Below are 13618 nucleotides of genomic sequence, written 5' to 3' on the forward strand. Positions count from 1 at the left end.
CCCTGTTTTAATATTTTGAACAGGATTATGTGTCAGAAATCTCCAAAGAAACAATTCCAAGACATCTCAGTAAATGAAATACAATAATAATAAGGTTAAAACAATCTCCAAATAAGTAGCCTTAGCAACTTAGATTGTATATATATATTCTCTATTTTTCATCTCTGATAGCAGTATGCCAGTTGTAGGGAAGGGATTTCAACAGGTGGTTATAAATTTGGAAGGTGTAGGTTTTGTAACTCCATGGCAAAGGTAGAATAATCCTGTTAGTGAGATTAGTGTGTGGAGAGAGAAGCTTAGCACACCTCTTCTCCAATTTGACTACATGCAGAGAAATTAAGGCTTTTCTGGGTGAAGAATACGGGATTGTTTCAACAGATCTGGCTTATTATCCAAAAATTTCTCATTTCTAGTCTTCAAAGGATGATTGTACTTCTTTTGTACTTTGGAGGATAACTCTTCATTTGGCTATTTATAGGGGACTAAGAGATCTAGCAAGATACCATGTACCAGTTTGTGTAGAAGTTTTTCCCTTTGTCTTACATACTTGCCTTGGGCTGAGAGTATATTTTACTAACCCATAATTACTTTTTTACTCACACCCCTCAAACATGTTCTGTTTTTTGAACTTACTTTAATGCATTTTACTCTTCTCTCTCAGTGTAAGCTCTCTGTAGTATATCTGAGAGCTTTTTGGTATATCTGAGATAACCAGTGTTCAGAATTGTTACTTGACAGAGTCAGCATCTGTCTTTACTTTATACTTTGTTCTGATTACAATCAATTAATCAATAAAAAATGACCTTATAGCAATACTTGTCCCTGAGCTTTTAGGAGCATATAAGCTGTAGTTTCCCATGAGTAGACTGTTGACCTGGGAATATTTCATTCTGTCCTCTCCCTGTGGCAGGGTGGTTTTGTATCTCCTCAATAGAAAGGTACTTGGCCTGAGTACTGCAGGGCTAAGTGTAACAGTTAAATTTGGAAGCCCTGATGGAGTGCTGAATGTACATATCCGATCTTGACAAACACAGCTGGAAGGGAAGGGTGGGCACTGGTAAGTGTTTTGACATGAACTTTTCAGATATTGCACGTGTTGCTTCACCTGGTGAGATTTTAGGGCAAGTGTGTGGTTTGCTCTTGAGGTAAAGAAGAAGAGACTGTGAGAATTGTTAGTTTGGATCCATTCTCTGATTTGTACTACTGATAGGTAATTTCTGGAAATTAGAGTAGTGAAAAAGGCAATGCATTTCAACCAGAAGATTTCAGTCCTTTTGCTGGTATTTTTGAGCTGTGTGACCGTTGGACTTTAGTGTCCTTATCTGCAAAGGACAGATGAGCTCTTATCGCCTGGGATGTGATTCATCCTTGAGCTTATCCTAAGAGTACCAGTGCTGGCAGAGTCCAGTTACAAATGACCGGCCTTTGTCCTCTGCAGATTCAGTCCACTGCTACTACTGTGTCTTGCACAGTTTAAGTGGGAGAGATGCCTCATGGAAGGAGAAACTTGCTAACATCATATGAAACAAAGCTGTGAAAAACAAATGTATTCCTATAATTATTTTATCTTAAAGATAGATACTGTGTTGATCATACAAACTTAATCTTGCTTTGTACCGTGTAGAAATTAATAGCACTGTTATCTTAATGGGGAATTAGTAATTACATTGTTTGTTTGCCATCTCAGTCTAGATGTTTGTCTGTAGTCATGATCTAGCTGTACAATTTTAGATTGTTGGGAACAGTACATGTGTCCAAGAGGATAAACTGGTTATGTCTAGAACAAAAATTGTGAAAAAGAAAACTTGGGAAACCCCTGGATTATAATGATTTAGGGGAAATACAACTCCCAGCCTGCTAGATGTCTGAAATGCTGAGTTTGTGTTCTCTAAAATCGGTGAATGAACAATGGTAGTTAAGAGTGGGAAGAATTTATTGAAAGAAAATTTCTGTCTAAGAGGGATAGAAGAGGGCTGCCCACCAATCCCTGCTTCTCAAAGGTGTTTACTGAGGAAAGCCATGAGGTGAGGTGGCTTTAAGGTGGGGCAGAACTATAATAAGATTACAAGGATAGCAGCTTAGGTAATACTAATCCAGTGGAAAATCGTAGGATGGTGTGAGGTGGGATAAAACTATGGTCAGCCATTAAGATTACAGTCTGTATAGTCTCCTGGGTAATACTGATTAAATGAGGACCAAATGGGGGAAAAAGTCTTACAGCAAGCACATATGGGACGGACAAGGACTTTCCTGGAAGGAAAGTGGGTTAAGGAGGTTTGGTCCTTTGTCCCAAGTGATGTCTATTAGAATGTCCACTACTGTTCATCCTTAGGGAAAGCATATGGGTTAGTAGTTCCTCTTTTTTTCTGGCCTTCAGTGAATATGCCTCCAGCTACAGCTGTCTTCTGCAGTGACCTCTGGAGGACCCAGCCCTATCTGTCTGTAGTACACTACCTAAATTAGCCATCTGTAATAACGTCATGTGTAGTCCTGTGCCATACACACTGAGAATCAAGATTTGAAGGCGTTATCTAGTACTGCACTGAGAGGTTTGGATTTGTGGGCTTTGCTCAGAAACAAGCCTGTCTGTAAGAGCTTAGGCACACCGTCTCCTTCTGCAGCCTCTGCTTGGAGAGAGAACTTTGCACTCGATCTCTAAGCTCCTGGATTCTGTGGTTCCTCAGGGTTGGAGTATTGCATCAGGACCCAGCCTGGGGTTTGTGATGTTTTTAACACCCAAAGGAGCTGCTTCATCCTTTTATTTTCCCAAGGAGATAGGCTACATAACCCCACAGAGCCAGATTCTGCACTGAGCTGCCAGCGTTGTGAGGTGTCTCTTCATTGGGGACTGCATAGGTTGTTTGTAGTAACCTAGAAGGACCTTAGCATGATGCCAGGAGATGTAATTTCTGTGTTCAGATGGCTACCTACTTAAAAAGCTTGCTAGAGAACCATTTTATCTTTAGATTTTGGAGGTACATCTTCTCTCAAAGTGTCTGTTTTGAATTCAAAGATTCCCACTGTTTTAAGCAATTACCAAGAAAATATGTTCTGTGAACTTAATTTTAAAATGTTAGAAATGTCTTCACATTTGACTTTTAATGCTTGAGTAAAATTATTTGGTTTTTACGGGTTCTTTACTGTCTCCCTAATGCTAGTTCTATTTTTTTTTTTTTAATGCTGGAAAGAGTTGATGATATCCATGTTCATCTTTTGATACTGGGTAGCCTCCAATTTCTGGGTGAGTTAGGAGTTAGTACCAGACGAAAAGCTCTCGGTGACTGTTCATTCACATTGCCAATTCATATGGTTTGGTCACAGCTTTAACGCTAGACTGTTTTTTGTGATGATGGAAGTCTCACAATGATGATGGCAGACTCCTCTGGTCTCTCCCAGGTTTGGACCAATACAGCCAATGCTTTGGAGCATTGAGGTTGTTGATAGCAACAGCAGGCTCTCAGGAGTGGCATCAAGAAGAAGGGTGGTGGAGAGAGGTGGGAGAATTAGCTCTCTGGAGTCTTCCATACGGGCACTGATCCTAACCATGAGAGCTCTCCCTTCATGAGCTAATCAGCTCCCAAAGCTCCCATATCAGTACCATCTACCACCCATCGGTACCATCAGTGGGAGGTTTCAAATAGGTGAGCAGAACCATGGCAGGTGGGAACGTTTTCAAGAAACACGTGGTAATGCCTGTCCTCTTAAGCTTTCACACTTTTGTGTTAGCAGGATGTGTGTCCAGCAGAAACATAGCTCAAACCAGTACCTTTTTTTTTTTTTTTTTCTCAAAACATCTTCAGCTTTCTTCAGCTTCCCTTTCTTTTTTTTGTCTTTCCACAGTTAGTGGTGACATCGTTATCTGGTATCTCAAACTTAAATTTGAAAATTGGGAATTAGCCAGTGTCCTTCCAGCCTCAGCTCTGTGATTGATGGGTTCACTCATGTACTCAGGCACCGTCAGCCACTTCGCCAGTTTTATATGCAATACGTATTGTGCGCCTTATTCTGTATTGAGAATTCATTGCTAGCTGAGAAATGATCCCTGCACTCTTGCAAGCGTCACTCTTACCGCACAAAAGAACTGCTATTCCCAGCTCCTTTTTACACACTTGCAGCTATTTACCCTTCCTGGTGTGACTTCTTGCTTTAACTTTGTTTCCAAGAGAGTTTTCTTTATCATTTCAGCTAGCTTAAATTTTATTATCATTATTGCCCCAAGCAGAATCAGGTGGACCTTCCTTAGTGTTCTCAGTACTCACATCCTGCTATGGCTTCTCCCTTCAAGAGTTTTAATTAGTAGTGTATGCGAGGATGCCCGTCTGTTTATAAAGGTGTGTGTATATGCAGACATCTTGGTACCTCCCTTAGGCTGTAAGTGCAGTGAGAACAAGGAACCACAATATATACTTGACTGTTCCTGCAGCTTAGTACTTTAAAGATTTGAGTAAATAAATGGATAAAAGGCCATCAGTGAACTTATTTTTGCAGGATACTGTAGGGAGTTGTAAGTATGAATGAGATCTGGCTTGTCTTTAAGACATAGCCATAAAGGATCATAGTCAGGGAGGTAAGAAAAAGAGGAATATAGGAATATACTGCAAGGCAGGTTGTGGTAAGCTATATACAGACTTTTTTAGCTGTGAATACTTAAGAATTGAAGGGATGAGATCAGTTCTCATGAGTGCGATATTCTGTACATTTATAGAGAGGATTTTTTTTCTTCCTCGTGCTACGTACGTATCATGAAGGATACATATGATAATAAAATGTGGTCCCTGACTTTTAAGAGTTTTATAGCCAGTAGAGGAGGGATTGGCATATTCTACCCTGTGGGCCAAATGTGGCCCTTCATCTGTTTTTTAATGGCGTGTGAACTAAGATTTTCATTTAGTTTTAAAATTGTTGGGGGACGTGTTTTGTGACATGAGAAAATGATATGAAATTCAAATTTCTTTGTGCATAATTAAATTATGTAAGAATGCAGCCACATATATTTACATACTATGACTATGTTTAAGCTACAGCAGTAGAGGTGAGTAGCTGTAATAGAAATATTTGATTCACAGTATCTAAAATATTCATTGTTTGACTATAGAACCAGTCTGCCCACTGCTAGGTTAGAGAGTGGGAAAGATTCAAATAAAGCAGAGGAGGACAGAAATGATTTTCATATTGAGAGGATTAGCTTGAGTTGAGAGAGGGGTCAGAGAATACTGGCAGTCATAATAGGATTGACATGATGATCAAGCTTAGCCTTATTTTACAAAAAAAGATCAAACATTGAGTCAAAGTCCACATGGCTCATAAGTGGTAGTCTTAGTGTGAGTGGCACAGATGCTTTTCTGTAGACAATAAAATTACTGAGGTGTGGCTGTATCAGAATTGATGAACAAACTAAAAGCAGACTTTCTCTGAATTTAATGTTTCTGTTTTTCTCTTGTATTTCTAGAAGGCCTTTGAGCCTTACTTTGAGATTTTGGAAGCATATTCCACAAAAGCCAAGAATTACGTAAATGGGTATTGCACCAAATATGAGCCCTGGGAGCTGATTGCATGGAGTGTCCTGTGGACCCTGCTGATAGTCTGGGTGTATGGATTCATCTTCCAGCCAGAGAGTAAGTATAGTGTCCCTTCTATAACAGTGAAGTGTCCATAACCTTGATGCTCATGGCTGGTGAATTAGATTAATTTGTCTTTTGGTTTGGTTCTGATTTTTAAAATCTTAATGACATTGTCTTCCAGTTTGGTAATTATTACTTATCTTAATTTTTTTCTTTCATTTATAGCTTACATAAAAAGTCCTCAGAAATGAGTCTTGTAAAAATTCATAGATGTTTCAGAGTAGAGCTTAAGTTTTTTTCAGTACCAATTTCTCTTCAGAACAGGAATGTATTGCTTTCATTTTGAACCTTCCTTTTCAATAAAGATTAGGTGAAATTGGAACAGCACCGATCGGCTCCCATTTGAGTGCCTGTTTAGGACCAGCACTGTGCCAGGTAGCCTAAGATCTTTCTTTTGGAGTAGTACTTCTAAGGCGATGCAGAAGTTAAATCTCAGTGATCTGCTTATAAATAAATCTTCCACCCTTTCTCAGATGTAAGCCTCTGTCCTGTCCACCCATTTCCTTCCCACTGAAAACCTGACTGCGTGTGACCTTCCTCTGACCTTTTTTTTTTCCCTGCAGGCTATGCTTGGTGTGTTGGATTACACCTAAATCTAAACAGTAGGTGTGGTGATAGATGTTCTCTTAATTCTGCACCCTTTCTCCACTCTCAGAGCGTCTGAGTTAACTTTCTTGGTGTCAGGAACCAATCACGTTGTGGAGAATCTAGTCATTTTCCCTTGGGTTGAATTTCTGCAGTGCTTTGCTAGTTTCTCTGATAACATCTTTTGAAAGGATTCTTTTATCTGTATCTTTTCTGCTTTCTCTCTTTTCCCTCAGGAAAAGCCATTTAATAGCTAGATTGTTTCTATCTCTTAATCATATATGCAGCCCATGCAGAGTAAATAAACATTGCAAGAAATGACAAGTAAGAAATAAGTTCCAGGCTGGATGTGGTGATGCACCCCTGCAATCCCAGCACTCAAGGGCATCCTGGGCTGCGTAGTGAGTTCAAGGCCATCTGGAACCTCACATGAGACCGTTTCTCAGGAAAAAAAAAAAAAAACAAGTTCTCCTGCTTTATAGCTTTTTAGTTAAAGTGGAAAAGAGACATAAATAACTGTTTGTGGCAGCTTTACAAGCCCTGTCCTCAGTTTTCATAAACTCTAACAGATTGGATTGACCATTTTGCTGCATCTGCTCAGTGACTGGGTTATAGTTGTACATGTGTCATCTGCGTAGCACACTGCTTTCCCAAGAAGTATGCCATTCATTGAGCAAAGAGCCCGTCGTTCTACAGGGCGAAGCACCTCTGCGCTATCCAGAGAACCCTAGGGAATAGCAGCATAGCAGTGTTCCTGGGTTTCTTCCTTTTTACTGCAGTAAGTGAGATAGATAGATAAATAGATAGATAACATCAGCCAGGCATCGCAGCACTCAGGGAGGCTGAGACAAGAGAGTCATAAATTCGAGCTGCACCTGGGCAGCTTAGTGACGTAGGTCGATCCTGTCTGAAAACAGTGACTGACTTCATGAGGAGTGCAAACAGGGTGCAGGCACTTCACTGTGGAAGCGGAAACAATGTAATTTCCCTTTAAAAGTACTACATTTATGAAACCATATTAAATCTAGAGAGCTTGAAATTTGTATTTGTTTGCCATAATGAATATTAATGTTAGATATTTAATTCCTTTAAATAAAACTAATTTTAGGTGACAAGTCAAATTGCATATATTTATCATGTTTAACATGCTGTTTTGGAATATGTGAGCAGCACAGAATGGTTAGATTGAGCTAGTTAATATATGTATTACCTCGCACACTTCGCATTTTTCTGGTTAGGTACTGACTTTCAGTTCTGCAGCTTACTGTGCTGTGCATTTTGCTTAGCTGATAGCAGATGCACTGTCATCTTGGGTTCTGATATGTACTTATCTGCCTTTCTTGTTCAAAAAGGAATATGCTGGCTCTGCGCATTCCATGAGAAAATATTAGCAGCAAAATATTAAAGATCTTTGTGGTTAGCTCCAAGCCATTTCATTGTGTATGTATTTCATTACAAAAATCAGTACATGTAGGGGCTGGGGGATTAGCTCAGCGGCACAAGCGCCTGCCTGGCAAGAGCAAGGTTGTGAGTTCGATCCTCGGTACCAAAAATAAATAAATAAATAAAATTTAAAAAATCAGTACATGTTCCCTATGAGAAATTTAGTCAATATACATAAACCATAAGAACAAAATTAAAATCTTGCTTTCAAATGCATCTATATCTAGGTCTAATCTAAATCAGGTTGCACCATAAAAACTGTAACTGTTAGAGGTCTAAAATTGTTGAATATTGACAATTTAATGTAGTTGACACAGAAGACACAGTTTTTGTTTTGTAATTTGCAAATTGAATTTCAGATACAGATTATGTCTTTCCTCCAAAGATAAGGGGTAATTTTGATAGGGTTGCTATTTTATTAGTTCCTTGCTCATGTTAGGAATATGCTATGAACTGCCTTTGTATAAAGTATATTGTAGAAGCTCCTGAAATTGGACTCATGTTAAATTAGAGCATTAAGTAATTCTGGAACAAAGAGTAGAAAGTACCTAAGAACTGTAACAGCAAGATCCTGGGCAGGTTCCCTCTGTGATTATCAACTCAAAAGCTATGCCTTAATGCTTCATTATTGAATTTAACTTGGGCTTGTCCGTTGTTTATCACCAGAAATCAGCTTAATGTGAGGTGAAATAATCCCCTCTCCATTTCTCACAGGACCTCTTGGGCAGCACCCTTAAGCATCCTGTTTCCCCATAGTCAAATGAGCATGGAAATACCTGATCCACCTAGTCAAAAACAGAATTTATAAATCGCAAGGAGACAGTTGTTTTTAGGCAGGCATTTCTGTTTTAGATGAGCAAATTCATTTTTTAAATTCCTGTGGTTATGGAGTGGAGAGGGAAGATGGAATTACCCAGATTGTCTTAGAAAACAGTATAGGTTCATACTCCGTTCATGCCTGGGATCAAAGCTGGGTCTATAGTCTTAGAAACTCATGTGGGTTAACAACATTCCTATCATGCATTTGAAGCAGCATAGAGTTGCGGACTAAAACAGAAAGACTTTAGTTAAATCCCGCTGTCACTGATCTGATCTGTGGCCTTAAGCAAGTTTTCCTTGACTGTCAGTTGCCTTTTACGTCACTCAGGTGCTGTACAAAGCCTTCTAGACCAATCTCAAAATACTGTTGTCAGGGTCAGTTGAGATTTATTGAATGTGAGTGCACTAAACAGTCTAGTTAGATACCGTGTATTTATAGCTTATCATTATAAATCTTATTTATATTACATAAGATATAAACTATTTATATTACACAAATTTTATTTATACTTTTATTTGTGTGTTTATTTTAATTGACTTCATAGTGATTATAACTGATTCCTGTCAAACACAATTCTCCATTCTCCATACTGCCTTTCAGAATGGATTCTGGTGTCCACGATTTTCAGGGTCTTCTTAGGTCCAGAAAATGTTGCTAGGATTTGTGTTAAGGTTTGTGTCTCGATGACTCCCAAAGCCTCATGTGGTCTTAGGTGGGGATTTTTCAGAGGTGACTGGCTCTAGAGTGTGTGGTGCTGGGACTGATTCATGGTGCAGTGCTAGGATCAGGGGCACTTGGTTTAAGAATGTGAGGGTTACCTGCCCTAGGTAGCCTGCATAAAATGTAAGACATCCATTGCTTGTTTTGCTACCTTCTGCCCACCATAAGCTGTTCCTCCTCAGTTGTGTCACCCTGCCTTGGAGCCTGCCAGTTATGGACTAAACCCCCCAAACTGAGCTAACTGAATTTTTCCTCCTTTAATTTTGGGTATTGGGTATTTTGTCTCAGCAGCAAGAGAAAAGTAACTAAGACAATATGTGTTGGATTGGAGATAAGAGCATAGATCCTGAAAAAACCTTGGGTTGTTCCTTTCTTCAGAGACCAAGCAGAGAAGCATTGGGCATCTGGAAACTGTGACAACGTTTCTGGAATACACGTGTCATTTGATGCAGCAGTTCTGCTGTTGCACATTTGTTTGTAGATACACTAGTGTGAATGCAGTATAGTGCATGTTACGAAGTTTTCTTAACATAGATTATAAGAGCAAATATTACAGACAGCCTGTAATTTACCAGTAAGGGGTAAATTATTCAGTTGTGGTACTTCTAAACAATGACATAATCTGTAGCTAGTAAAATGAAGGGGAAAACACTGATCTTCTAAGGTAAGATTTCTAAGTAGAAAAACAAGGGCTAATATAGAGTTAGACTATTATCTTTTGTATCAAAATGAAGAGAAATGAGAATATATCTTTATGGTTATTTGTGTATACATAAAGATTATGAAAGAGACTAGAAGAATATGCTGGAAACTAGGTGTGTTTAACCCGGGAGCAGGTTAAGGCCCATGAGATTAAAGAAAGAAAGAGTGAAGTTACTGTGTATGAGTATTTTTAAAATAAATTCTGGACTATGTAAAGATACTACTCACTCAGAAAACTAAAAGGTTTTTACCAGGTAAACTAAGCAATCTTTGCAGTGAGAAGGAAAGTAAAGTTGTGAGATACAGTGAATAATCTGTTGACTTGCAAGTAGGTCATATCCATAGAACTACATTGGAGTAATGGAACCTTTGTTTCTTGTAGGCTTATGGTCAAGGTTTAAAAAGAAGTTTTTTAAGCTTGTAAGGAAGATGCCCTTTATTGGTAAGAAGGTGAGTGGTTGCTATGTAGGTCTTTCTTCCCCTCTTTAGAATCATAACTCTGTCTTCTTATTTGCTATTACTGTTTGAAAAGGAGCGGCTGATCTTGTCTTCTGCTTCCAGGGGACATTTGGCAGTGTTTGGAGACAGTCTGGGTTGCTGTGACCCTAGTGCAGTTCTGCTGGCATCTAGTGGGTAGAGGCCAGGGTGTCTGAAACATCGTACCATGCACAGGCCAGCTTTGCAGCGGAAATTTATCTGCTCACGATGTTAAAGTGGGCCAAGCAAGGCTGGAGGAACCTTGAATGAACCATTTCTTCAACACGTGAGGAGAGACCTGTTAAAGTAGAGTAATTTGAAATTAGAAAACTTGACTGAAGTGTTACCATTCTTTAGAACAGTATTTGGCTGTTCTAAATGTAACTTTTTCTAGGGTTAAGTTAGATTAGCCAACTTTCTGTAAAAGGGTAGACAGGAAACATTGTAAGCTTTACAGGCCATACTTCTTGTTCTAGCAAGAAGAGGACAGTTGTAAGAAATGAGCCCGTGTGTATTCCAGGGAAACCTCATTCCCAAAGACACCGAGTGGATTTGACCCTCACTACAGTTTACTGACCCCAGGTTAGAAGCTTAAGGAGATAAAAGGCTGTTCCCTTGCTCTTTGCACCTGTGTGCTGCTGCCTTCACTGTTTCCTCTTTGCTCTCACCAGCGCCAGATAAGCTATCCCCTGTGCCCTCCTCCTGGTCTTTCTTGCAGAGATAAACAGGGCAGGCCCCCTGCAAGCTCTGAGGAAGCCCGACGAGGCTGGATGCTGTCACCTCTCCCAGCACCCTGTCCTGCCCTCGGCCTTCTTTGATTCTTTTCCTGCTTAACTCGCCTTCACATTTTCTTTCACATTTGGCCTTCGCGTCCTGGGGTGAGAGAAGAAGCCATACAGTGGCAGGCTGATAGCATAAAGACAGTCGGGCTCCCCTTTGTGTCATTTGCCTGTTTTCTGTTCATATCCCTCTCCCTTTGTCTTTCCATGTCAAGATTTTGGGGACAAATAAATGCTAGAGTTCCAAAACCCACTTGTAAATTTGTAACAGAATTGAAAGAAGCTCAGAGATGGCCTTTTATTTTTCAGAAGTGAATTCTGAAGCTTAGAAAAGTTCTCTCATGTGTTCATTACTACCACGTTTATTGAGTACTTACTCAAGCGTCAGGCACTTTCTGGGTGGTGAGGCTGAGTGGTAAACAGCATATGGTGGAACTTAAGCAGCATTTTAGGAAAGACAGGAAAAAATACATATATAAAATTTCATTTTAAAATACATATTTTGAAGAAATTTAAATTGAGTAATGTGATAGAGGCTGCAAGGTAAGAATTACAGGTGAGAAGGTACTTGCCAAGCTGTCTAATATTCCTCTCATTGTGAATTTTTTTGGTTGTTTTCTTTTTTAAAAAACGGTGTAGTCTATGCATGGAAATGCACATAGTTTGCTCCAGTTTACATGGTTGCTTTGGACTCGGTATAATTTTTTGTTTACAGCTTTACAAATATTTCCACTTTATAGTGTGATTCCACATTGCCAAATAGTGTGAACTTCGCTGCTGGCTCGGGCTGGCGTGGCAGGCTGCTGCAGGCATGCTTCAAAGGAGTGGCTGTCCCTGTGGTTTCTTTGTGGTTGGGCACATTCCAGACCCTCCAGTACTTCAGTCATCCAGGAGTAGGCTGAGAAAACAGAGTTCAGAGTGACATCTTGGGCATCAAATTTGAACAAAGGCATTGCTGGAGTCCTAGCTTTTTGTCATGTACATAGCCTTTGTCCTCAGACTTAGCGCCTGGGTACTTTATCATCAGTAGTAACTCCTGCTGTCCTGTCTCCTCCGTACTCTGCTGCACTCATGAGTCTTCCCCCTCCTACCCTCAACTTTTGCTTTCCTGACTTCTGTTTTCTGTCTGTCTTGCTAAAACAGTGTCATGAGATCAGCAGGTTTTCCCACTGTGTGTCCACTGCCTCAGTTCCTTCTGTTCACTGTGTATCCCCGGCCAGTCCTTGTTCAGCAAATATTTGCTAACTGCGTGAGTGAATGAATGACAGTGAGTGGCTCCCAAGCTGTGGTTCTAAGGGTGAAAGAACCATAGGCGATAAATTACAGGTAGCAAAAAGGACCTTAGTTCCTCCTGGCATTTCAGCGTCAGACAGTACAAACTGTTGACAGCAGGAGAATCAATGCAGTCATTTTGGCAGCCCTTCATGTTATGTGTTTGTACACAGGAGCTTGTCTGGGACCTCCAGGTTCCCAGTGTGCACTGTGCATGTCGGTCAGAGTTCTTGTCACTTGCATAATGACCGAGATCCCCTTTACTGCACTGTGGCTGGCTTCATGGCTCTGCCTTTGTTGCTTATATGTGCATGCTATAGCTGCTGCCAAGGCTAGAATGAAGTCCAGATACTGCCCTCAGATTAGTGTTCACTTCAGCAAATACAAACCAGGTAAAGTCGGGAGAGGAAAGGGATGTGAGGAAAATCAGGGCAATTTGACTGTTAGGAAGTTGACTTCTTTTCCACAGTTCAAATCTAGGCCCTTGCATTTCTTAGGCAAGCACTGTACCACTGAGCTACATTGCCAGCCCCTAAAAGTTGGCTTTTTTCAGTTCTCAGCGGTTGTTGCTGAACAGTTGGTATCACATCTCTTTAAGGAATACTGTCCCAGTTCACTAGCCTGTGTGTAATGCCTGGGGTTGGGCAGATGGTCAGATGGAAAAGTCATGACTGGCTTTTCCACGTTCTGAATTGTATCCTTTTATCTGTTTTCATACGCTTGAAGATTCAGAGCAAATGTTCAGAGATCAAAGAAGACCTTAGGAAGCATTTGCAGTTCCTGAAAGTGGGTAAAGACTATGTGAAAGCTCTGCCAGCCCAGGGTTTGAGCACGACGGCAGTCCTGGAGAGACTCAAGGAGTACAGCACCATCGGTAAGATGCTCGGGGTAGGCGGTACCCACGCCTCTGTGTGGTGGCTTTTGTCATCCTTCAGTAATTTCTTAGGGTAGGAAAAACTTATCTCTGGTTCCTGTGTGTTCAGGAGGGCCCACTCCCTGTTTGAAGGTCTGAATTTCATATTTGAAAAATTTAGATTCATCATGCATTCATTCATATACTCATTTATTTATTTTAGATATTGTCTCATTATGTAGTTCAGGCTGCCCTTGAACTACTGTGTAGCCTTGGCTGCTCTCAAACTTGTGGCGATCACCCTGCCTCAGTCCACTGAGTGCTGCGGTTATGGGTGTGCACCACC

At 40.4% G+C, this 13618-nt stretch overlaps 1 protein-coding gene across 5 annotated transcripts in view; it reads left to right on the forward strand.

The window, feature by feature from the left end:
- The window catches only part of Sgpl1 (sphingosine-1-phosphate lyase 1), a 41687-nt gene that overhangs the window by 10634 nt on the left and 17435 nt on the right, over positions 1–13618 (forward strand). For all 5 annotated transcript variants that reach the window (XM_063238622.1, XM_063238624.1, XM_063238621.1 and 2 more), the window contains exons 3-5: positions 5450–5615; positions 10274–10341; positions 13146–13293. In XM_063238622.1, the coding sequence (XP_063094692.1) occupies positions 5450–5615; positions 10274–10341; positions 13146–13293 (382 nt within the window). The remainder of the gene's footprint in view (positions 1–5449; positions 5616–10273; positions 10342–13145; positions 13294–13618) is intronic.

This window comes from Cavia porcellus, unplaced genomic scaffold, assembly GCF_034190915.1.
Source record: "Cavia porcellus strain 051 isolate PalLab524CR breed Dunkin Hartley unplaced genomic scaffold, mCavPor4.1 scaffold_28, whole genome shotgun sequence".
In the NCBI taxonomy this organism is placed as follows: domain Eukaryota; kingdom Metazoa; phylum Chordata; class Mammalia; order Rodentia; family Caviidae; genus Cavia; species Cavia porcellus.